The sequence below is a fragment of the Eschrichtius robustus genome, chromosome 9, assembly GCF_028021215.1.
Source record: "Eschrichtius robustus isolate mEscRob2 chromosome 9, mEscRob2.pri, whole genome shotgun sequence".
Classification (NCBI taxonomy): domain Eukaryota; kingdom Metazoa; phylum Chordata; class Mammalia; order Artiodactyla; family Eschrichtiidae; genus Eschrichtius; species Eschrichtius robustus.
This window is the reverse complement of record NC_090832.1, coordinates 51,343,831-51,368,633: the sequence shown is the minus strand read 5'-3', so window position 1 is coordinate 51,368,633 and position 24,803 is coordinate 51,343,831. Positions and strand designations below refer to the sequence as shown.

General features: G+C 44.9%; 1 protein-coding gene across 1 annotated transcript in view; it reads left to right on the top strand.

Annotated features, from left to right (window-relative positions):
* The window catches only part of ARMC2 (armadillo repeat containing 2), a 104,480-nt gene extending 80,979 nt beyond the window's left edge, over positions 1-23,501 (top strand). Inside the window, exons 13-18 of the mRNA XM_068551324.1 lie at positions 1,954-2,269; positions 14,324-14,446; positions 14,759-14,872; positions 16,583-16,715; positions 17,068-17,228; positions 23,290-23,501. Of these exons, the coding sequence (XP_068407425.1) occupies positions 1,954-2,269; positions 14,324-14,446; positions 14,759-14,872; positions 16,583-16,715; positions 17,068-17,228; positions 23,290-23,447 (1,005 nt within the window). The 3' untranslated portion in view covers positions 23,448-23,501. The remainder of the gene's footprint in view (positions 1-1,953; positions 2,270-14,323; positions 14,447-14,758; positions 14,873-16,582; positions 16,716-17,067; positions 17,229-23,289) is intronic.
* The last annotated feature ends 1,302 nt before the right edge of the window (positions 23,502-24,803 follow it).

The following is a 24,803-nucleotide window of genomic DNA, read 5'->3' as shown; positions in this document are numbered from 1 at the left end:
GAAGTCCCTGTGCTTTATCTGTTTTGTCTCAATTTTGCAACACAGTATTCCCCCCATTTTACAGATGAGTTAATCGAGTCACAAAGAAGCTAAGTGAAATGTGACGCAGGCTGCCTGGCTCTCTTGCTGGGAGTCGTAATCCCCTAGGGTGTCTAGCTTCTTCCTTATTAACCTTTCAGTCTTTGCTGTGTCCCCTCATGCATTAGCCTTGTCTTCTCAAGTCGATTCTGACTCTTCAGAGCACTTTGCCTTATCCTTGTTTGTGTGTGTGTATTTCCCCCAGACCCCAGCATTCAAAATATACCCAAGGACTAGCATTCCAGTTGGGGTGGGGGCAGGAGTGGGTACCCTGACGGGACCGCCTGCTGTGATTGGTTGCACACTGCCCAGCTGAGGGTTTTCCCCGTGTGAATGCTCTCCTGGGCCAGCGCATCGTGTTAGACTCCGTCCTTTTTTAATGTTGGCAAATGATTCCCAGCTTCACAAGCAGCAGCCTGGCTGCTTCTTCACCAGGGCCAGGGAAAACCTTTTCAGGAACAAGCAGGAACAAGTTGGTATTGGCAGAGCAGACCCAGGCAAACCCCAGTGTCTTGTCCTTTGTCCTGGATCACCCACTCTCTCTAGGCCACACACAGTGCTCAGTGCTGCTCCCATCCCCCAGGTCCCACCTGGAGAAAAACCAGCCCCGCCCTTTGCCCTTTGTCCCAGTTCCTTAAGGCTATTGCTGACCACAGATCTGATAAATTAGGGTTTATCAGAATCCCTCCAGGTGACATATTTACATTTAAAAGGAGATAATTCCTTTACTGCTCTGAAAGCAGGATAGGCGAAGGAGGAGGTTCGTAAATAACAGGCCCCGTGAGAGGCATGGGTGTAGGAAGGACTCCAGGTCTGGGTAAAAATCCTGGGTTCAAATCCTGACTCCACCCCTCACTGGCTGTGACCAAGGCAGCTTCTCCAAGCCAGTTTCTTGTCTGTAAATAGCACAGCGCCTGCGCAGTGAGCATTAGCACTCTGGCCAGTTGTAGCCCCTCAGTAAGTGTTCCTTTAACAACCGAACTGGTATGTCTGCCCGCTGTTGTCAAATTAAGAACATAATTGTTTCTGTTTCTTCTTCAGTTGTACAGTGTTCTCAGCTTGGGATTTTTTAGAAACGTTTATTTATTGTGAAATATGGCTTATATACAGAAAAGTGCGCAAAACACATTTGTACCATTTAGCAAACAGTTATAAAAGTGTCACGCATGTAACCACTACCCTGGTCAAGAAAGACAAATACTGCTTTAAAGTGGTGAACACTTTGTAACAGTGGTTCTCACCTGGGGGCCATTTTGCCCCCAGGGGACGTTGAAACATTTTCCGTTGTGGTATCTGGGGAAGTGCTTCTGGTATCTAGTAGGAAAGGAATGCCACTAAACATAAACAGCCCACCATAGCAAAGAATTATCCAGCCCCCAAAGTCAGCAGTGCCCAGGCTGAGAAACCCGGCTGTAACACAAGCTGATTAGCCACTATGGGGCAAACACCCGGTTTAGAAACACAGTGCTTCAGCAGGAGGTGAACTTTTAGGAAAAGATTTGGCTGCTCAAGAAACCTGTTTGGGTCAAGACTTAGATTTATATGACACATTGTTAGTAATGTCATCCCGCTCAACTAATTGTTCTCCAGGGAGAAAAAAAAAGGCCAGCCAGAATTTCAGATGAAGGATCTGAAGTTAATAGACCTTGCTAACAGCATCAGTCAGTTGTATTCTTTCATTGTTGCCAAATGCTTTTAATCTCCTCTGTCACTTTGCACCAATCTTGGGAATCAAATACTGTACAAGTCAGAAGAAGCCAGATGTGTTCCATTTTACTATTAATTAAATTGTGAATTAATTAAATACTGTCCTCTTCCCAACAACTTGTCCCAACCCCTTCGGTCTTGTGACTCTCTGTCTTTAATTTATTGCAGGATTTAGTCATTCGTATTGTTTTTATTCTTGGCAACCTGACAGCGAAAAATAACCAGGCTCGTGAGCAGTTTTCCAAAGAGAAAGGGAGCATCCCCACTCTGCTGTCTTTATTCCATACGTTCTACACACTGGATCTGCATTCCCAGAAGCCCCTGGGGGAAGGAGAAGAGAGGCCCAAGGCGCCGAGGCCGGCCCAGGCAGAGGACGTGCTCATCAAGCTGACCCGCGTGCTCGCCAACCTGGCCATCCACCCGAGCGTGGGCCCAGCCATCGCCGCCCACCCGCGCATCGTGGGCCTGCTCCTCGCCATGCTGGGTAAGGAGCGAGGCCGCCTGGCGGCAAGGGCGTTGCCGGGAGATGGACCGGGGCTCGGGTGCCATGGGGGCTTTAGCAGTACAGTCGGCTCGCTTTAACAGGCCTTCTCAGCTGTGAAGGAAAATTCATTCCTTTTCTGTTCAGAACTGCCTCAAAAGTCATCCAGAATTTTTTTAAAAAAAGAAAAAAAGGAAGAAAATAGTAATACAAATTACTACTAAAACTCACTGAACTGTACAACTTAAAAGGGTGAATTTTATGGTATGTGAATTATATCACAATTTTTTTTGAAAGCATACCAATCAAATTGTAAAAAATTGGCCAAACTGTAAAAAATTGGCCAAACTAACCACAGAGTTTAAAATCTTAAATTTTTCCTGGGATAGTCCACACGATTAAAGTTTATTTATCTTTTTATTTTTTCAGCTTTTTACATTATCAGTAATTATAGCCCCTAGTCATTCAGGTCCCATTCCCCCGCCCACCCCACATTAGTCAGTTGGAGCTGCCATAACAAAATGCTGCAGACTGGGTGGCTTAAGCAACACAAGTTTATTTCTCACAGCTCTGGAGGCTGGAAATCCAAGATCAAAGTGCCCGCTGACTCTGTTCTGGGGAGAGCCCTCTTCCTGGCTTGCAGGTGGCTGCATTCTCACTAAGTCTTCCTGTGGCTTTTCTTCAATGTGTGCATGTGCACATGGTAAAGAGAATGATCTTTCTCTTCTTATAAGACCACCCTATCAGATATGGACACCACCCTTATGACCTCATTTAACTTTACCTCCTAAAATCCCTGTCTCCAAAAATAATCACATTAGGGGGTCAGGGCTTCAACGTATGAATTTGGGGGAAGGGACACAATTCAATCAATAGTATTCTACCCCTGGTCCCCCAAATTCATGTCTTTCTCACATGCAAAATACATTCATTCCATCCCAACAGCCCCCCAAATTTTAACTCATTCCAACATCAACTCTAAAGTCTAAGGTCCAAAATCTCATTTAAATATCATCTAAATCAGATAGATATGATACATCCTGAGGAACAATTCCTTTCCTGCTTGAACCTGTGAAACCAGACAAGTTGTATGCAAGATACAATGGTGGGACAGGCACAGGATAGACATTCCCATTCCAGAAGAGAGAAATAGGAAAAAAAAAGAAAGTGTGATGGGTCCCAAGCAAGTCCCAAACCTAGTAAGGCGAATTCCATCAGATCTTTTTTTTTTTAAAACAAATTTATTTATTTTATTTATTTATTTTTGGCTGCATTGGGTCTTCGTTGCTGCGTGTGGGCTTTCTCTAGTTGCGGCGAGCAGGGGCTACTCTTCGTTGCGGTGCGTGGGCTTCTCATTGCGGTGGCTTCTCTTGTGAAGCCGGGCTCTAGGGGCGTGGACTTCAGTAGTTGTGGCATGCGAGCTCAGTAGTTGTGGCTCGCGGGCTCTAGAGCGCAGGCTCAGTAGTTGCGGCGCATGGGCTTAGCTGCTCCGCAGCATGTGGGATCTTCCCGGGCCAGGGCTCGAACCTGTGTCCCCTGCATTGGCAGGCGGATTCTTAACCACTGCACCACCAGGGAAGCCCCCATCACATCTTAAGGCTTGAGAATAATCCTCTTTGGTTAGATGCTTTGCCTTGCAGACCTGCTGGGGCAGTGGCCCTTCCTCCACAGCTCTGTCAGTTAGGCCACCAGGGCTCTGCAGGGCGGTCTTGCCCTCAAGGTTTTGGGGTGAAGGCCAGTGTGGCCTGTTGAAACTGAGGCAGTGGCCCTGGTGATCTCTGAATCACCACTGGGGTCATTCTCTTCTCTACTAGAAGAATAGTGCATATTCACAGCCAAATAGCTGTACACTCTGTCCTGTCAAATCCAAGGAGTCTGACAGCCTTCCTTCGTTTGGTCCTGTCTCAGCTCCTTCAGTTCAAATTGGCAGTGTTTCTGCTCACATAATCCTGTAAACTCTTTACTGAGTGATAGGCCAACCACACCCTTGGTGTTCTCTCCAGCACATACTTTCTTCTTTCTTGCAATATGGACAGGCTGAGAATTTTCCAAATCTTCAAGCTCTAGTTCCTTTTGCTTAACAACTCCTTCTTCAGTTCATCTCTCTCTTCTTATATGTTACTGTAAGCAGTCAGGAAGAGCCAAGCCTCTCCTTAAACACTTTGCTTGGAATTCTCAGCGAAATACCCAGTATCATTGCTCGCAAACTAGACCTTCCACAGAACACTAGAACACAAACAATTCAGCCAAATTCTTTGCCCCTTTATAACAAGGATCACCTTTCCTGCAGTTTCCAAGGAACTGTTCCTCCTTTCCATCTGAGACTTTGTCAGAGTGGCCTTTAGTGTCCATCTTTCTAACAGCATTGTATTTATGATTATTTCTGTGTTCTCTAAGAAGATGGAAGCTTTCTCTCCAGCTCTCTCTTGTCTTTGAGCCTTTGCCAGAATCACCCTGTTGACAAAAAATTAATCAGTAGTGTGCTTCTCTGGTGGTGCAGTGGTTAAGAATCCTCCTGCCAATGCAGGGGACACGGGTTCGAGCCCTGGTCCGGGAAGATCCCACATGCCGCGGAGCAGCTAAGCCCATGCGCCACAACTACTGCGCCCGTGTGTCACAATTACTGAAGCCTGTGCGCTCTAGAGCCCGCGAGCCACAACTAGTGAGCCTGTGTGCCACAACTACTGAGCCCGTGTGTCACAATTACTGAAGCCTGTGCGCCTAGAGCCCTTGCTCCGCAACAAGAGAAGCCACCGCAATGAGAAGCCCACTCACTGTAACAAAGAGTAGCCCCCGCTCGCCGCAACTAGAGAAAGCCCGCGTGCAGCAACGAAGACTCAACGCAGCCAAAAATGATAAATAAATAAATAAATAAATTTTTTTTTTTTTTTTTAATAAATAAATTTATATTGAAAAAAATCAGTGGATCAAAGAAAGAATTGGAAAATTTTATTCGAGCCAAATTTGAGGATTATAACCCAGGAAGAGCATCTCAGAAAGCTCTGAGAACTGTTCCACTGGTTAGAAATCAAGGCACAGTTACGTAAGTTATTTTGAGACAGAGGGCTGTACATCAAATGACGTGTTATTGACAGTTTACATAATCCAGATCTAAGCAACATCCTGGTGGGTCATGTGACCCCTTACGAGATCAAGAAGGAATGTTATCTTTTAAGGAGGGAGTCCTCTTGATGCTAGGAGAATGTTGCTCTTTATGGTTGAACAGGTATTCCTACCGATGGGAGAGGTTTGGTCGATGCATAAGGCAGATACACAAAGCACAGTGTGGGGAGAGAGGAGGCCAAAGAGCAGAGAAGAAGTTCTATGTTTAAATTTTTCTTGTCTTGCCGTAAAATATGAATTTTATTTCACAACCTTTAACATCCGTATTTCTTGTATACATCTCAGAACTCCTCCAGCCTCTACCCATTACCCAGTTCCAAAGCTGCCTCCATACTTTTAGGTATTTGTTACAGTAGCACCTCACTGCTAGGCACCCAAACCTGTCTCAGTCTGTTTAGGGTGCCACAACAAAATAGCATAGGCTGGGTGGCTCAAACAACAGGCACTTTCTCACACTTCTGGAGGCTGAAAGTCTGAGATCAGGGTTCCGGCGTGGTTGGTTCTGGTGAGGCCTCTCTTCCTGGCTTATAGACGGCTGCCTTCTCTCTCTCTTCCTCTTCTTCTAATGCCACCAATCCTATTGGATAAGGACTCCACCCTTAGGATCTCACCTAACCCTAATTACCTCCTAACAGCCCTACCTCCAAATACAGGCACATTAGAGGTGAGGGCTTCAACATACAAATTTGGGAGGGGCACAGTTCAGTCCATAGCAACCCCCCTTCCACTTTTTAGGCCTTGTCATTTCCCATGGGCACCTCTGCCTACCAGTGTGCAAGGAAATTGACTGCCATCTAGAGTGATCTACTTCGCCACTACTTACTAGACTCTGAAAGATTGTGTTGTTGTGAAAGAAGCACTCATGCCTGAAGAAAATGATGTTTTGGGGTAATCTTTGAACTTTGCCCCTTTGCTACTCATTTATTGAGTCTTCACTGCGTAATCAGTCCTATGCTGTATGTTAAAAGAGGTTTGTCTTAGTTTGCTCAGGATGCCATAAGAAAATACCACAGACTGGGTAGCTTAAACAATAGAAATCTATTTCTCACAGTCTGTAGGCTGGAATTCCAAGGTCAAGGTGCCAGCAGGGTTGGTGTCTGGTGAGAATCCTCTTTCTGGCTTGTATATGGCCACCTTCTTGCTATGTCCTCACATGGTGGAGAGAGAGCTCTGGTGTCTCCTCCTTTTCTTACAAGGGCACCAGCCCTGTCGGATGAGGGCCCCACCTTTACAACCTCATTTAACTTTTATCACCTCACAGGCCCTATGTCCAAATATAGTCACATTGCGGGGGTAGGGCTTCAACATATGAATTTGGAGGGGAACACAAGCGCTCAGGCCAGCACAACGTTTAAAAAAGTATAGGTTGGTATCTGCTTTCAAGGAACTCAGGGTGCGTGGTGGAGGAATATCAGGTGTATAGACAAGAAGCTTATGAAAAGTGCCAGCAGCAAGGGGTACACAGAACATGAAAGCTGAGAGGACAGAGCCGCAGAGCCCAGCTTTTGGTGCGTGGGAGTGAAAGTGACCGTGCCTTCCCTTGTTGTGGAGCTGTGTAGTTTATTTTTATTTTATTTATTTATTTAATTTTTTAATACACTTATTTATTTATTTATTTTTGGCTGTGTTGGGCCCTCGTTGCTGTGCGCGGGCCCTCTCCAGTTGCGGCGAGCGGGGGCTACCCCTCGCCGCGGTGTGTGGGCCTCTCATCGTCGTGGCCTCTCCCGCTGCGGAGCACGGGCCCCAGGCGCGCAGGCCCCAGCAGCCATGGCACGTGGGCCCAGCAGTTGTGGCCCGCGGGCCCCAGAGCTCAGGCTCAGCAGTTGTGGAGCACGGGCCTAGCTGCTCCGCGGCATGTGGGACCCTCCCGGGTCAGGGCTCGAACCCGTGTCCCCAGCGTTGGCAGGCAGACTCCCAACCACTGCGCCACCAGGGAAGCCCTATTTTATTTACTTTTTAACTGGGGTATAATTGGCCAAAAACATTATGTTAGTTCCAGGTACACAACATAGTGATTTGATATTTCTATACATTACAAAATGATCACCATCAGAGCCGCGCAGTTTAAGAAGCATGTTCACATCTGTTACCTCACAGCAGCTGTGTGAGAGTAGGTTGTTGTTATTTTAGCCATTTCACAGAGGAGGAAACAGGCTTAGTGAGATAAAGTGACTTTTAGAGGTCACAAAGTTAGTAAGTGACAGGGTTACTCTGCACGTTGCTGATCCTTTTTTTTTGTTTTTTTAAAAAATGTTTGTTTATTTATTTGGCTCTGCGGGGTCTTAGTTGAGGCACGCAAGATCTTTGTTGCTGCACGTGGGATCTTAGTTCCCTGACTAGGGATCAAGCCCAGGCCCCCTGCATTGGGAGCTCCGAGTCTTAGCCACTGGACCACCAGGGAAGTCCCTACATGTTGCTGGTCTTAAGGAAGGATTATTAAATTCTGACTGAGGTCTTTCCTTGTGACTTATCACTTCCACATGATAACTCAAAAACCTACACATTTAGTGTGGGAGTCTCTTCCAAGCTGCTGACTGCACATTAAACCGTCTGTGCCAACCTACATCGAGCTGTTGCAGAAATTCAGTTTCTCTAACAACCTCAAAACTTTCAGCACCTGGACCATACTATCTCCCTGTCTTCTGATGATCCTTCTGCATCTGGAGGATCAGTTCTTCTCCACCCAGAAGTCAGGGATCCACCTGCCTCAGAGTCAGCTATGGGGCTCATTAAAATACCCTTTCCAGTTTCTGGTCTTACCCAGAAAAAGGCTTTACCTGCAGGACGGTTTTAGGGTCTTGAAATATGCATTTCAACTACTCCCCTGCCCCCAGGTGATTCTTCTGCCCCTTAAATGTTGAAACCCACTGCTCAGAGAATCACCTTTAGCCTCTCTGGCTAGTGAGGCGCTGCCAGGTGGCTGAAACCCACCCGGTGAGTTCTCATCGGCTGGCAGGCCAAATCGCTTCACCTGACTGTAGCTACCTGGGGAGAGCCTGAGGACCTGCCCTTAGACACCTGGACACATCACTGTGGATAGTCAAGTTAAGGAATAAAGCTCTGCATGATTCATTTTCCTGCAATTATTAATATTCACATGTGAAGTGAGAAAATTCCTGGTCTTATATGTATTTTCTGAGCTTAGAAATTACATTTCTACCTATGAACTAAAGGTACAATGGATAATTTGTGTTTGACTTCTAGGAAACTGATGCTTTGGAGGCAGAAGAAAGGCTGAGAAGCAGATTTGGCCAGAGCTGAAAGGGTTAACCAGGGGGCCCTGGCTAGAGTCCTTAGGAGGCTAGGGCCTGTCCCCTCCGTTCCTCCATCACCAAGTCCTCTGGGAGGGTAGGTGCTCTGTCTTGGTCACTGGGGGATTCCCATGTGAGGTCTCCCCAGTGCACCCTCTTGAGGTTACTGTCACTCGGGAATAGCCTACTTTCTTTCTTTTGCTCTAAAGCGATCAGTGAAACTCAAATCTGGTACTTTGCAAACTTGTTTGTGCATAGAATCATGCAGGGAGCTTATGAAAGACACAGATTCTTCACCCTACCCTCAGAGGTTGTGACTGATCAAGTGAGGTGTGGAGCCCAGGAGTCTGTGTTTTTTAAAGCTCCCTGGCTGGTCCTGATGTGGGTGGTGGCAGGTCTCACTTGAGAATGCTTCAGTCTCTGCATGTTAGAGCTCAGTGCCATCTGAGGTTAAGCCCAAGTGAAGAAACCCTTCTCTCTAGCCTGCCATGCTGGGCAGTTGTTTGGGCAGGCAGTGGGATCCCTTGTCTGTTTTATCGCCTGAACGATTTGACCTGCCACGAAAAGCTTTAGTGGGGTGAAGTCACCCCGACAGAGGATCATACGCCTCCACCCTCCTCCCCTTGGCAGCTCAGCTGCAGGGATGAATGTCCTGAGCCCTACGAGGCCCCCCTAAACTGGTCTCTGCTGGTTCCTATCTGGAGTCTCTGCATCAGTGCAGAAGGGCGATCAGATCCTGGGAGAGGGAGCTGGTCTTCAGAGCGCCTGCCTCCCTTAGCCAGCCTGGTAGTGGCTTTGGAAAGCAGGCCAGGGCCGGCTTGACTCTGACCTGCTCACTTGCCTGAGGGCAAGGCAGCTGTTGCCCTGTTAGTCCCCAGTGCTTGCTTAGTCCTCACTCCTCCCAGCCTGACGGCTTTGCTGCACTGCACCCTCCCCCCAGGCACGTGGGAAAGGCATCCCTTGGGACCTGGTCCTCCACCTCTCCCCAGCCCTACTCCCCTCACAGAGGAGTTGCTTGTACCGCAGGACTCCCCTCCAGAGGCCAATCTCATTGCAGAGGGTCTTTTAAAATCAAAAATATTTCTAGTAAGGACCAGCCTTCTCAGCAAGCGCCCAGATGCAGCGATTTGCTGCCTTAGTGGAATCCCCAAATTCCAGATTCTCTTATATTCATGAGTCAGCTACAGAGGGCTGTGTGGGTGTCTCATGCTCTTTGGAGGCAAATTATTGCCCCAACTGGCTCTAATAGGCACTCAGCAAGATGCTGTGGAAAGAGCAGGATGGTGGAGTCAGGCAGACCTGGGTTCACATGTCTGCTCTATGAAATCAGGCAAGGTATTTAACTTCTCTAAGCCTCAGTGTTCTCATCTGGGAGGAGAAAATGGGATATTAGGAGGCCGCTATGGACTAAACTGTGTCCCTCAAATTCATGTGTTGAAGCGCTAACCCCCAGTGTGAAGGGAAAAAATTAGGTTTAGATGAGGACACAGAGAGAAAGCAGCCATCTGCAAGCCAGGAAGAGCCCTCACCAGAACCCAACCATACTGGCTCCCTGATCTTGGACTTTTCGCCTCCAGAGCTGTTAAATAATTTCCTGTTGTTTAAGCCACTCAGTTTACGGCATTCTGTTACGGCAGCCTGAGCTGACTGAGGCAGGTGCACCTTTAGAGTATTAATTATTGTGGGTTTAAATGTAAGTGCATTTAAAGCGTTATTAATAAATAACTTCTGTGGGGTTAAATGCATGGAAAGTGCTTGGTGCTGTTCATGATAGATGCCTAGTAGCTGTGAATGTCTCTCCTCTTGCCCCAGATGCCAGACGTTATTACTGCTCCCAAACGTGAGGTCCTACAGGGGGTTGGTGACACATAAGAGCTACGTTCCTTTTTCTGGGCAAACTAATAAATTCTCCTACCAAGGCAAGAGAAAAAAACAGATCCCTAGACACTGCCCAAGACCTTTTGTCATCAGTCCAGGGATGGAGGGAACCAGGGATGAGACTTCCTCTTTGCTAAGGTTTAGACATTCACTCAAGCCATTCCCCGTGAGCCATCATTCTGGATAGCCCTCCTGTTCATTAACAGATGTTTATTTAGCACCCACAGTGTGCCACGTGCTTTTATAAGCCCTTTACAAGTATTAACACATTTAAACTTTGTAACAAATCTGTAATATAGGTGCAGTTATTATCCCACTTTGCAGACAAGGAAACTGAGGCCCAAGGAGGTTAAATGACTTGAACAAGGTCACACAGCCAGCAGGTAGAAGATCAGAATTCCAGCTCCAGAGTCCCAACGAAGCAAGCAAGGATACTTTTGGGGGTCCTATGTCCCTACTTTTACCTTGCCTCCCTCAAAAACACCTGGGATCTTTTTACAGATCTCCTAGAAACCTGAGGCCACTAGGGTATTTCCTTGCTGTAGAATCCATACTGAAGTTCAAGATAATTCTGTTCTTTATTCCCTTCCCCTGTATTTAAACTAACAAACCAGGCAATTAGGGCCTCATTTATTCTTTCTTCCTCCAGGTATTCATTGAGTGTCTACCAGGTACTGGACCCATGCTGGCTGCTGTGGGTGGAGGAACCACTGGCTGAAGGGCCAGTGTGTGTTTTCTGTAGCCAAATGCCTGAATTTCCCTTTGAATAGAGTAAGCTGTAAAAAGGTCATTCTCTTTAACGAAAAGAAGGCCAAAAGGAGAGAGAATTAAATCAGAGAATGTAAGAGCTAGCACAGTCCTCCTGCTCAGCTCACAGCCTCCCTCTTATCCCTGAGGAACTTTGGTTTCATACAAGAGGTAAAAGGCCCTTCCTTACTCATAAAAAAGAATGAAATTTTGCCATTCGCAGCAACACGGAGGGACCTAGAGGGTATTATACTAAGTGAAATAAGTCAGACAGAGAAAGTCATACTGTAATGATTTCACTTGTATGTGGAATCTAAAAAAAGAAAACAAACAAATGAAGACAACAAAACAGAAATAGACTCATAGAGATAGAGAACTAACTAGTTGTTACCAGTAGGCAGAGGGAAGGGGGAGGGGCAAGATGGGGTAGGGGATTGAGGTACAAGCTACTGTGTATAAAATAAATAAGCAACGAGGATATATCGTACAGCGCAGGGAGTATAGCCAATATTTTATAATAACTTTAAATGGAGTATAATTTGTAAAAATATTGAATCACTGTGTTCTATACCTGAGGTAATATTGTTTATCAACTATACTTCAATTTTTTAAAAAAAGAGGTACAAGGCACTTCTTAACCAGTAAAACCCAGTGGGCAAATCAGGGCCCAAGACATGCATGGGCACTGAGGTTATTCCCCCCCAGGCTGGGGAAGGGCTTCCCAGGCAGGCGGTGACCGATGGCTGGGTGGAGAGGGAAGTGAATGTACTCCAGGCATGGGGCAGGGCAGGGGGTGGGGTGGAGGGGGCGTGTGCAGGGTCAGAGGTGAGAGGCAGAGGCTGCTATATATCGAGAGTTTAGTATAACCAGACTCCTGGCGTTTTCCTCTGACTCCCAGACCCATATGTCCAACTGCCTTACCTAATCTCATCAACTGGGGGTACTTGAGAAGCACCTCAAGATGTCTTAACTCATGGCCTTTCCTCCACCTGGCCCTTCTTCCCATTAATTCAGAGTATGGGATTGCCGTCCATCCAGTTGTGTAATCCAGAAACCCAGAGCTCATTCTGAGTGATTCCTCTCCCTCATCCCCCAATCCAGTCTTCACCACATACTGTCCGTTATCCTCCCTAAATAGTTTTCCAGCCTGGCCTCCCTGTTCCATCTCCGCCGTCACCCCAGCCTCAGCTTTGTTATTTGCCATCTGGAACACCACAGGAGGTTCCTGACGGGCATCCCTGCATCTGCCCTTCTCTGCACTGTGGTCTCAGTCACCAGGAGATGAGTCTGGAGGCTGAGTGGAAGGCAGGGACAAAATAACTAAGGGTCTTATGTGCTCAGCTAAAGGGTTCATTCATTCATTCATTCTTTTTTTTTTTTTTTTTTTTAATTTTATTTATTTATTTATTCATTTTTATCTATGGCTGTGTTGGGTCCTCGTTTCTGTGCGAGGGCCCTCTCCAGTCGCGGCAAGTGGGGGCCACTCATCGCGGTGCACGGGCCTCTCACTGTCGCGGTCCCTCCCGTTGCGGAGCACAGGCTCCAGACGCGCAGGCCCAGCAACTGTGGCTCACGGGCCCAGCCGCTCTGCGGCATGCGGGATCCCCCCAGACCAGGGCCCGAACCCGTGTCCCCTGCATCGGCAGGCAGACCCCCAACCACCGCGCCACCAGGGAAGCCCCCATTCATTCATTCTTGCATTCAGCAACCACTTATTTTTTTTTTTACAACAATGAAGTTTATTATTATTATTATTTTGCTTCAAAAATTTATCATCTAGGCTTTATTCTGATCCACCCCAAGACACTGAAATGCTACAGTTTTCTGTTTTGTTAGTCGATATCTCCAGGGGGAATTCCAGAGGGAATGATTTCTTTTCTTTTTTAAATTTTTTATTGGAGTATAGTTAATTTACAATATTGTGTTTATATATATGCACACATCCACTCTTTTTTAGGTTCCTTTCCCATGTAGGTCATTACAGAGTATTGAGTAGAGTTCCCTGTGCTGTACAGTAGGTTCTCATTAGTTACCTATCGAGCACCGCTCTGTGCGGACACTGTTCCGGATGCTGGGAATGCAGTGATGAATAAAACAAGTCCCAAGTCTTGTGGAGCTTACACCTTAGAGCTGGAAGACAGGCATTAAACACATAACAGGTCACATGTGTTACAGAGAAGAGGGGGAGGGGAAAGTGAGTAACAGTGCTATTTTATATAGGGTGGCTGAGGAAAGTATGTCCAATAAGGTGACAGCTAAGCAACAGCCCAAAGGACATGAGGAGTGAGCCAGGATAACTGGAGGAAGGAATATTGCAGACAGGGAGACTAGCAGTGCAGAGGTTCTTGGGCAGGATCAGGCTGACATGCTCAAAAAGAGCAAGAAGACTGGTGAGGTTGGCGTGGGGATGGGGGGAGCTGGGGGCTGGAGCAGCAAATGAGGCCGGGGAGGTAAGGACTGGGGCAGCTGGGTCAGGCCTGTGGGCCGGATGAGATGAGTGGTGATATCTGAGTGACTTTTAAAGGACCACCATGTTGAGGACAGGCTCAGAGAGGCAAAGGCAGAAGAAGAGAAGCCAGTGAGGAGGTGAAAGACGGACTAGGTGGTAGCAGAGGAGCTGAGAGGCGATCAGATGGCGTGTTTCGAAGGCAGCGTTGATAGGAGTTATAGATGGATTATGACCTGAGGGCCATTCTTTCGGGAGGGGGGCAGGTCTGGGGAACAGACTTCCAGGGTGGGGGGCGCGGGGGAGCTCTGGGTCAGGGCAAACAAGCTCTGCTCACTGGTGTTGGCACCTTTGTACACAGGAACTAGATCAGCCCGACTTTTCCAGACCCTTGGCTGGAGGGACTGAGCTTAGAGTGTTCCAAACCCTGGCCCAGAGTGGTCCGCTGCCTTTGGCGCATTTCCCTGCAGGAAGAGTCATGGGAAGTAAAGCAGCAAACGGCAAGGGCAAATACTGCCCTCCTATACAGCTCTTGCCCGGGACAACGGCTTGTCCCTGCCACTGCTGGGGCTGCAGTGAGTCTTTGACACACTTGTCCTCACTTTATTTCAGAATCTAAGTCCATTGATGATTGTGAGGAGCTGGTGATCAATACTACGGCGACGATCAACAACTTATCTTACTACCAAGTGAAGAATTCCATAATTCAAGACAAAAAGCTATATATTGCTGAATGTAAGGCTCAGAGTTGGGTTTGGGTAGATGCATGTTCATTTAAGGTTTTGACTTTACTAACTAAACACAGAACTGGAGGCATTTATATTTTCTGATTTCTGGTACTACTATCTAAGAGCCTGATTTAATTCTAAGAAAGTTGAATACGGGGACACGTTAGTTTCTTAGTTCCGGCTAAAGCCCCCTATAGTTGGAATTTTATTATCATTTTAAAAATTAAAATTATCAGTATTTAGCATGATATTGGTTTCTAATAGCCTTTAAATTGAAACTTAAATTCACTTATTTTATTTCTCTGGTCGCAAAACCCAGTGCTCTTAAAGCTCCTTGTGAGTCACAACATGGATGGAATCCTGGAGGCTGTACGTGTTTTTGGAAATCTCTCCCAGGATCATGACATCTGTGATTTCATTGTGCAGAGAAATGGTGAGTTAATGACACTCACATTCATAAACAGGTATGTCTTGCCAATAAACAGCTGAGCGGTTTTGCAGCTTGGGTCATGACGATGTGATACTTGTTTCTGCTTTGGGACAAGTGGTGCCTCACATTCTGTTCCGTCCATCCGTAAGGCTCTCAGCTCAGGATGCCAAGACGGACCTAGGCTGTGTTCTTAGCGTTTCCCTCTCCTTCATAAGTGGTCTTCTGAGTTTTGAGATGGCGCGTGTGTGCCTGTGTGTGTGTGCGTTTGTGTGTGTTTAAGGGAAACAAGTAATCTGTACACATCATTTCTGTCCATGGGAATGGACTGAAAGGACATTCTCCATCATGTACTGGAATGTCTATTATAGTACTGCTTGTAATAGTGAAAAATGGAAATAACCTAAATGTCCATCAACAGGTAAGAGGATAAATACATTACAGTATATTCATGCAACCAAGCTTCTACAGCAATGAAAATGAATGGGCTAGAAGTTCATGTATCACCATGCGTCAACCTCAAACGTGTAATATAGGAGCAAAAAGGCTAGTAATTGGAGGACATATGAAATAATGCCATTAATATAGTTTTAAAACCTGCAAAACAATCTTGGGTATTATTTATGTAATACTCACGTGGTAATGGAATAAGGTATAAATGTAGTTGGAAATGATAAACTCCACATTTAAGACAAAGTTACATTTGAATGGTTGCCCCCAAATATAAAATTGAATCTGTAATGTTTTATTTCTTAAAGTGGGTAGCAGGTACACAAGAGTGTATACTAAACATACCGTTTGTATGTCTTAAGTATTTCATGTAAAAACGGTAAAAAAATACCTATTTATGTTCGTGATAGAAACTTTGGATAACACAGATTAAAAAAAACACTACCCCAGAGATAACTGTTAACATTTTAGTGTATATTCTTTAGACTCTTAAAAACACACTTACATGTGATGCAGCCTTTGCCAAGCTCACTCTGTGACACATCAGTAGGCCAAGGTCAGCACAGGGTGGCCACCTCTCAGGTGAGCAGTAGAACAGAGCACACACCTTATTCATTCTCCCCCAACCCTTTGCCCAGCCCCTGCTTGGGGATGAGAAGACAGGACAAACAGTTCCATTTCTAGGAGTAAGGGAAGGCTGGGAGCCTGTCCTGATATGAGACATCCCCTACCCTGGAAGTCCGGCCTCACTACAGGCTTGTTTCCTGCGGTCTGGGCGAGTCTTCTCTTACAAGCTGTGGCCCTGGAAGACTTCCAGGAAGATCTCCACTGGAGCCAGTGCTCCCCTCTCCCAGGGCTGTGTATTTAAAGAAACTTGCTGCTGGAGGTTCATAAGGGCCCTGGAGAACAACCAGAAGTTACAGATGAAATGAATGGCACCTGTGTGATTGGAAGGCCGTGGTACCCTCCTCTCCATGGGCGGGGGCTCTACCACTGCCTGGGAGGGGGAGCTGATGCCTGCGTCAGATACAGCAATATCAGGGGACAGGGGGCCTGGGGGGCGGGGAGCAGGTTCTGAAGTGGTGGATGTTGGGGAAGGCGCTTCTGAGCAGTGGGTGAAGTCCGCTTAGGAAGAGTGGACCGAGTCCCCTAGCAGGGTTTCCAGTTTTGCAAGCTGCTCCCCATTTCCCCTTTGCCATTTGAGAAATGAAATACAGCTGGGGCCCCTGAGCTTTACTGGCCTGCATTCGTTCTCTGCCCTCCCAGTTCACAAGTTCATGATTGCTCTGCTGGATGCTAAGCATCAGGATATTTGCTTTTCTGCCTGTGGTGTTCTTCTAAATCTCACCGTGGATAAAGACAAGCGTGTCATCCTAAAAGAAGGAGGTGGCATTAAAAAGTAAGTTCAAGGCATGGAGTCCTGACTCTGTCAGGATTCAGAGGACATAGTTTTCCGGGGAGCTTAGGTCCCTCTCCTCATTTCTCCCAGGCAGAGGTATTTCAACATTTGGAAGTGCCAAGCTAGGGCTAAAGAGGGGATTTAGGTTCCATTGGATGTTTAAAGTAATTCAGAAGTAGGTTATTGCTACTTTAGAGCTGCTTAAATTTGTAGATATGAAATTAGTTTTAATAACACTGAATTATATATAATGCATATGAAATATCACAGAAAGTTAAGCGTCATGTTAAAAATATAAAAATTAAAGAGATCCTGTCCTAATAACTTCTTAATTTGACTTCTATTAACTCAGGTTAGTGGATTGTTTAAGGGATTTTGGTCCCACTGATTGGCAGCTGGCCTGCTTGGTGTGCAAAACTTTATGGAACTTCAGTGAAAATATCACCAGTGCTTCGTCATGTTTTGGAGATGAGGCCGCCAACACACTCTTAGTCCTGCTCTCATCGTTTTTAGGTAAGACTCCTGACTGTGAGTCTGTGAGTTTTATCAAAATGAGAAAAATTTTTTTTCTGTGACCTGTATGGATAAAGATTGGTAGGCATTTGGGTAGCTTTGTTTCTATAAGTAACAAGAGCATGTTAAAGATTATTATAATTTGGAGCTCTCTGGAAGAGGCTGAATGTTATTTACAGTGGGATGCAAGGACTTTTAACTCATTGCCTGATGTCATGATTTCTTCTGTGGCTTTTCCCCCTTGTTTGCATTTTCTGTAAACTGCATAAATAGAAGATCTAGGCATAAATGTACTGCTGTTGTTTAAAAAGTATATAGACGTTGTCATAATTGAGAAAATATGGCTAAAAGCTACTCTGAATTAAGTCACACTTTTCATGAACCCGTACGTTTTGATTAGCATCTATGTTAACTATGGGAGGGAGGGTCTGTGAAACTATGTGACATGACAGTGGGGCCTTACATCGAACGGTGGGAAATCACTGATACAAACCAAAGGAAAGATGAGTGTCTTACCTCGAAAAATGTCTATTTTTAGGATAATTTTTTCATCCTGGGTTAGGTCTAACAGCAGTGGTTTGGGTCAGTAAATGAGTTGAGTGTTTAAATAATCTCTTTTCCAAAACGGAGGTGTCCCTACCATTGCCTAGGCACTGTGCTGGATCCGCAAGGTCGTGTGGAAAGACTCGGTTTGACTCAGAGGCTGTGGATTCAAATCCAGCCTGTCTCGGGGGGTGGGGGGGGTGTGACTCGACAGGAGACTCTCTCAGAACCTGTCTTTTCGTCTGTAAAATGGGGACGTGATATCCCTGCCCTGTTGCAGGGAGTCGTGAGAATCAAACAAGCATCCTAAGAACACTCCGGGAAGACCAGAAGGCTGTAGTCAGACAATTCTGAGTTAAGGCCTCGCTTTATCATGTACAAGCTTTTAACCTTGGGCTTAACCCCTCTGAGCTTATATTTTCTCATGTCTAAGATGGGGATGATTGATGTCCACTTTGCAGACTTGTAAGGATAATAAATGAGCAGACCTGTACAAAGAACCTGATACAGAGCCTGACACATAGCAAGGCCTCAAATCACGGTTGCGAAAGTGCTTCATAAACGCTGTGTCGTAACAATATGTTATTAAACAGGAACTCGGAACCTGAAGCTATTTGAAAGAATCGGGTGTGCTAGGTTGATGTGAAATTTGCTTTTTTCCAGGTAAATAAAATTTTGCGTAAGAGTAGGAAAAATGAGCATGACTTTAAATCATTGAGGTTCACAGTCTGCTCCGTGCACATGAAGCTTTCTCAGGTTGCCGGGAGCAGAGGCGTGCTCAGCTTGCCTTAATTCAGTTCTCAGCTGTGGCAGAACATTGCAATCAGCTGTGGAATTAAAAAACAAAAACAACAACAAAGAAACACTTGTCTTGGCCCCATCCCCAGGAATTGATTCAGGAGCTCTGGGTGGGAGGCTGATTATCTGCATCATTAAAAAATTCCACAGGTGAGACTGCTCTTCAGGCAGCACTGAGAACCTCTGCCCTGGTTAATGAAGGAGTTGAAGGAGAGGATGTCCGGGAAAGAAGGAAGCCGGGAGACAAGCGCATCGCCCAGAGCCTGCTGGACAGGCACTCAGGACCAGGAAGGTTGTTCCAGGTGGAAGCAGAGACCCCGAGCGGCACCCTCAGTAGCGGGCGTCATCTGCTCCACCCTGCTGAGACCCAGCCGTGCTCTGTCTCAGCTCTTGTAGGAAAAGTCCTTCCTCCCCCTCGTTCCCTCTAGGCTCCTGCATGGCCATGGCTTCAGCTGCCTCGAGGCTGCTTCTTGCCGCGCTCCGTGAGTGGGACTCTGTCTCCTCTGTTGTTGGCATGACTTTCTGTGTCCCATTGGGGAGATGTGACTGGTTCTGTGAGTCACTCTCCTGGGGTGTCGGGCTTCCGTGCCTCAGGCAGCAGCTGCCTCGACCACAGGCTGTCTGTGGGTTCCTTTGGCACCTCAGTCTGGGGCAGTCAATGATATATAACAAAATGGTGGGGCCGTGTGGCACCTTGAAGGGATGTGGGCACGGCCGGCTGCGCGGCAGGGGGCAGCACACCGGGGGGGACACTCGACTGTAATGGGCTTGTTCCTACCTCTTCCCGCCCCCAACCTTCCCTACAGCCGGGTTGGGCTTCTCATGCTAGTAACCTTGTGCCTTTGCTCGTGCCGTATCCCTTACCTACCTGGCCCAATGCTGCTGGTCCTTGCAGGCCCTTCCCATGAGCTTTTCAAGCCCATGGTCATAGGAAGTCTATACTACTTACATAGCAATTAATCATGAGCTGTGTAACTTGTTCTGTATTATTGTTTTGTAACTTTTCTCTTTTTTCCCCACTCCAGTGGAGCCACTTTAGGGGAAGGATATTGCCTTGTGCAAAGCAGGTTCTTGATGCTTGTGGATTAACTGACAATAGTGGTTATCTTTAATAGTGCTGTATACTTTTAAAAGCACGTTCATTCTATCCTTGTAAGATCTCTCTAAGGTAATCAGCTAGGTGACAGATGAGGTAGGTAGGTCTAGGAGGGTTAGGTGACTTGTCTAAGATCATACTGTAGCAAGGCCAGGGCTCTTCATCAGAAAGTAAACATCTAGCCCCTGTGTTTTTCTGCTGTTCCATTACATAGTATACCCTTACCCTACCCCACCGTGGAGGGGGACAGAGGCATGGGTAACAAAAATCAACATGGTCCGTCAGGGAGCCAGGTCATCACACTGTGGAGGACCGGCTGCTTGCTGGCTCTTCTCTCCACAGTGTGGGCATCAGACCCTGACTTCTGACAGGGTTGTAGCTGTGTCTGGCCAGTTGGGTGGCACCAGGTGAAACTGATACATGAGTGAGAGTATACTTAAATTTCAATTCTTTTAAAAAAATAGCTAAAAAACAGGCCATTTTGAAAACAGGACGAGCCGTTAAATCACAAAAGTCCCACGTGGAAGTGTGAGCACTGTTTTTAGAAATAATGGGAGGGCAATTGATAAAGCAATGTAATAAGTTAACCAACTTTTTCTTGATGGGGAACTGGAAAAAGAAAGTAATGGTCCTCAATGTGGTTGGGATGTTGACAGTCTTTTAGGAAAGTGGCTTAAAAAGAATGTTTTCTGAAACTTCCTGGTGTACTGCAGCTGCTTCTTATAAACTCATTAGCAATGTGTTTATCTTGAAGTTCTTAAGTGATGTGCCCTGGCACACTAGTCTACTGTGAGCTTCTCTCAGGGTTGCCTGAAAATGGTGATCAGTGTGTGCAGTTTGTTATTGTGAATGTAAACAACACTAGGTTATTTTACGTTCGTCTGTGGTATGTGGAACTTAGCACCTAGGTTATATGACAGGGTAGAGGGGGACCCAGTGTTCAAGTTAGAGGATCACATCACCAAGCCCATGCCAAAGAGCCATCAGGTGCTTCTGGAACTTGTGAGGACTGTGCCTTATAATAGTCACAACAATAATCAAACCCTCAATAGCCACCTGGTGCTGAACAGCAAGCTAGGAAATGGTGCAGTGAGTAGGGGAAGCTTTTATTGATGCTGCAGGATCCTTCAACTGTAATAGGTAGAGATTGTGTTATAATGGTCACTGACAAACTTGTTTTGAGTCCTTTAATCCTTTCTAACATCTTACCTAAAATTCTAGTATCTGGAAGTATGTTGTGCACAAAGAAAGCTTAAGAATAATTGGTTATCTAAATCAGCACTTTTCACACAGTGACCAGCATCTTTAAAAAATGAAGTAGCAAAGAAACAGAATATCAGAATGTAGTACATGGGGCTTCCCTGGTGGCGCAGTGGTTGAGAATCCGCCTGCCAATGTAGGGGACACGGGTTCGATCCCTGGTCCAGGAAGATCCCACATGCCGCAGAGCAACTAAGCCCGTGAGCCACAACTACTGAGCCCACGTGCCACAACTGCTGAAGCCCGTGCGCCTGGAGCCTGTGCTTCACAACAAGAGAAGCCACCGCAATGAGTAGCCCCCCGCTCACCGCAACTAGAGAAAGCCCACACACAGCAACAAAGACCCAACGCAGCCAAAAATAAATAAATATATTAAAAAATATATATATAGTACATGTAGTAATATATAAATAAGTAAAATAAGTAAAGTAAAAATAAGTATTCTATTGTGAAACATTTGCTATTTGTATATGAATATTTAAGTGTGTGTATATAGTCATCATGTAATATGGACTTCTTAGGTCACAGTAAAAAGAAGTTTGAAAATCATAGACCTAAATTTTTCTTGAATTAGCCTCTGCTATTCTTTGCAGTACAAGTTCCAAAATTTAATACCTAGTGCAATATGACACATTTTATGCATTTGCTGTATTTACTTTGAAACTTGAGACTGCTTTTATCTTACCTATAGGTATTTGGCCACTTTTGTTATCTTGCCTAACCCAATTCACAATTAATAGGGTCTGAGTGTAGATTAACTAATTATATGCTAAGCCTCAAGAAAAGTAACATAGTCTTGACGTTAGATTAAAAAACCCCAAAACACCAAAATAGTGACTTGGCTAAAACCATCAAATCCAACCAAAAGCCCTGGGCAGAGGAGAGGACTGTGGGGTGCTTGGGCAGCCCTCAGCCCTAAGCTGCTTGGGAAAGAAGGGCGTGAAACAAGAGAATTCATTTTTAATGAAAGTTTAGTGCTCAGAAAATCTGGAGAAGAGTGAGCAGGAAGAAGATGTAGAAATTCAAAAGCACTCAGAGTCTCACAGACTCCTTTTGTTTGGAAGTAGCCCAACGGGAAGGACTTTGAAGGCATTGAACACCATCTGTATTCTCTTCCTTTCAAGGCCCTGATTATCAAATGGGTGGGGAGAGACAGGTTTGCTTACAGGGGTCTCCATGGAGAGCCTTGCTGAAGTGTGTGTGTCTGCCCAGAACTTATCTTGGAGCTGCATAGCTGTCCACTTGGCTGGAGGGGAGGAGGGTAAGGTACAGACTGGGATTCCAGACTTATCTTATCCTGGGTGGTGACACTAACACCAACAGTGCCAAAGTACACCCTGTGTACTGAAAATATTCAGGGTAGAAAATTTGATGTAAACACTAATGAAGCATTTTATGGTAGGATTTTAATTGGCCTTATGAAAAAAGTTTGCGAATTATGCAAGTAGTAATATTTGTGGTCACTTTAGGACTTAGTGGTTACCACTTAAGAAGGCCTCAGACCTAGGAAGTAGCAGAGCAACCTTCTGACTGGCAGGCCAGTGCATTGTCCTGAAGTCCTTCACATGGGGTCCAATATAAACAAAGAAAAATGCAGTGGCAGGTCGGTGCAGAAACCTCAGTAGCCATTTGTCTTCCTACTTGGGTTGGATATACTTATGACATTCACAGAATTCAGAGTGCCCTTGCATTAAGAAGCAAATCAAGGTTGTAATATTGCATTTTTTTTTTACAAGTGCTTTTCTGCATTATCCATGGACTCACTTGGGATTCTGATACTCTTTAGTATTCTCAGTCTCCCACTTTTCACTTTTATTGGTGAGAGCATAAGGTGGCAGGGGGAGGGGTTGTCTTTTCAAAGAAGTATGTCCGGCCTGCTCTGAAATGAGCAACTTGATTTTCAGTCAAGTTTACAGTGTCAAATTCAACTGTGCTACTTTCCCCAAAGATTTCCTAACTTCTTTTATATCTGTTAACCACTGAAGTAATTAACTTTTCTAATGTGCAGATGAGGAAATAAACTATTAATACTTTGTTTATTCTGAGAAATTGTGATCTGACTTTTGGATGTAGACTTACATGTAAACGTTAGGGATAAATTGAAGTAAGAGCTCAAGTCAATCTAGGATTTTTTTTTTTTTTGAGAAGATTATTATCTTTTTTAAATTAAGAGACTAACCTATACTTATTTAAAATTTTTTGTAAAGAACAGAAAAGAGTTAAAGAATTACTCCCATGAAAAAAAGCCTTGTTGGAATTAGAGATGACCCAGGATGAGTTTAACTCATGCCATCAAAAATTAAACTTTATTCAGTAGGATTATGTTTCTAAATAATTGCTGTAATGTTAATTTTTCTGATACAGATGAAGAACTAGCACTGAATGGGAGTTTTGACCAAGACCTAAAAAACTATCACAAACTCCATTGGGAAACAGAATTCAAACCGGTGGCACAGCAGCTTCTAAACCGAATTCAGAGTCATCACACCTTCCTGGAACCCCTGCCTGTTCCTTCTTTCTAACATGATGCAGATAAACAACAGAAACAGGAAGTCAGGTCTCCTTCATTCTTAAGAAGTGGCAACATATGTGAACTTTTTTTCAGTATTAACAAATATTGAAAGTTTTTCAGGTACTGATTTTAGTGAGTAGTCTTAGTATTTTAAAAGAAATAAGCATTTCTTCTTGTTAGATATTATGGAAAAATGAATATACATGTTGTACTTTCTGCTATGAGAAATGTAAGATGAAAATATATGCATGGGATTTCTAAGTAAATGACTTTTTCTTCTATTCTCTATTAAATAATTTAGTTCTAGTCTTAAAATCCTGACTTAACAATTCTAGAATTTAAGTGCTTGTCAGTTCAGTAAATGAACTGTGCAATGAAGACTGTTAGGTTTTGTGTATAGAAAGAATGGTGGTCAACACTATTAGGAATACATTACTACATAAGCATCTGCACTAATTCTTACAGCATCTAATAATAATTTTCTGGTTAGGTACCAGTATTTTTCTCGTTGTCATATTAAGAGAAGGGGTAAGCAGAAACGTTTAGAGAAGATTGCTAGGGGCCATCTACTCTTTACTAAATAAGTAAAATAGATGGAAAAAGGAGTATTTTACCTTTTTATTTTCATTTGAAGTAAAATGAGTAGACCAGACAGTTCTTCTACTTACAACTCTCTGTGACTAGGGAGGTGATATAATGTACTAGAAAGAGTGTAGGCTTAAGTGTATGGCAGATCTCAGTTTGAATCCTAGCTCTCTCCTGCTTGGGCCTTGGGCAAGTAACTTGACTTTTTTAGCTTCAACTGTAAAATGGCATTAATATCTATTTTAATATCGTGTAGTTTAGGAAAAAAAACCAAAATGGGCAAATTGTCCAGTACAGTGACTGATGTATAGTAGGTGCTCAATAAATTATGATGGTAATTAGTTTATTAGTTTGCCACTCTTTGTAGGATAAGTTTGGCCTTTGAATAAATGATAAAAACCAAAGAAATTGAGATAACCGTTGTTATCCCATATTAGCCAAAGGCGATTTGGAAATAAAAGTAGATTTACTACTCTGTAGGGTGAGAGATGAGCCATTAATAACCAAAAAGCTCATCTCTCACGCTAACAAAATACCAAGGCTAGTGGGATGAAGGCAGGCATCCCAGACTAGATGGGCTCTTAAAATCTATTAGAAAGAAACCTAAATTTCCAGGAACAAATAGACTTACCAAGGGCTCCTCTAGTTTGGGGCTCATCCCTGGTTGGGGCTCAGCAAAATCCTCTGGAGACACTCACCTTATCCTTAAGTCTTTCATCCATAATTGTATGCTAGTAGATTCACTCCAATGGTTTGGTTGAAATCATTTTTTAAAAGTCTG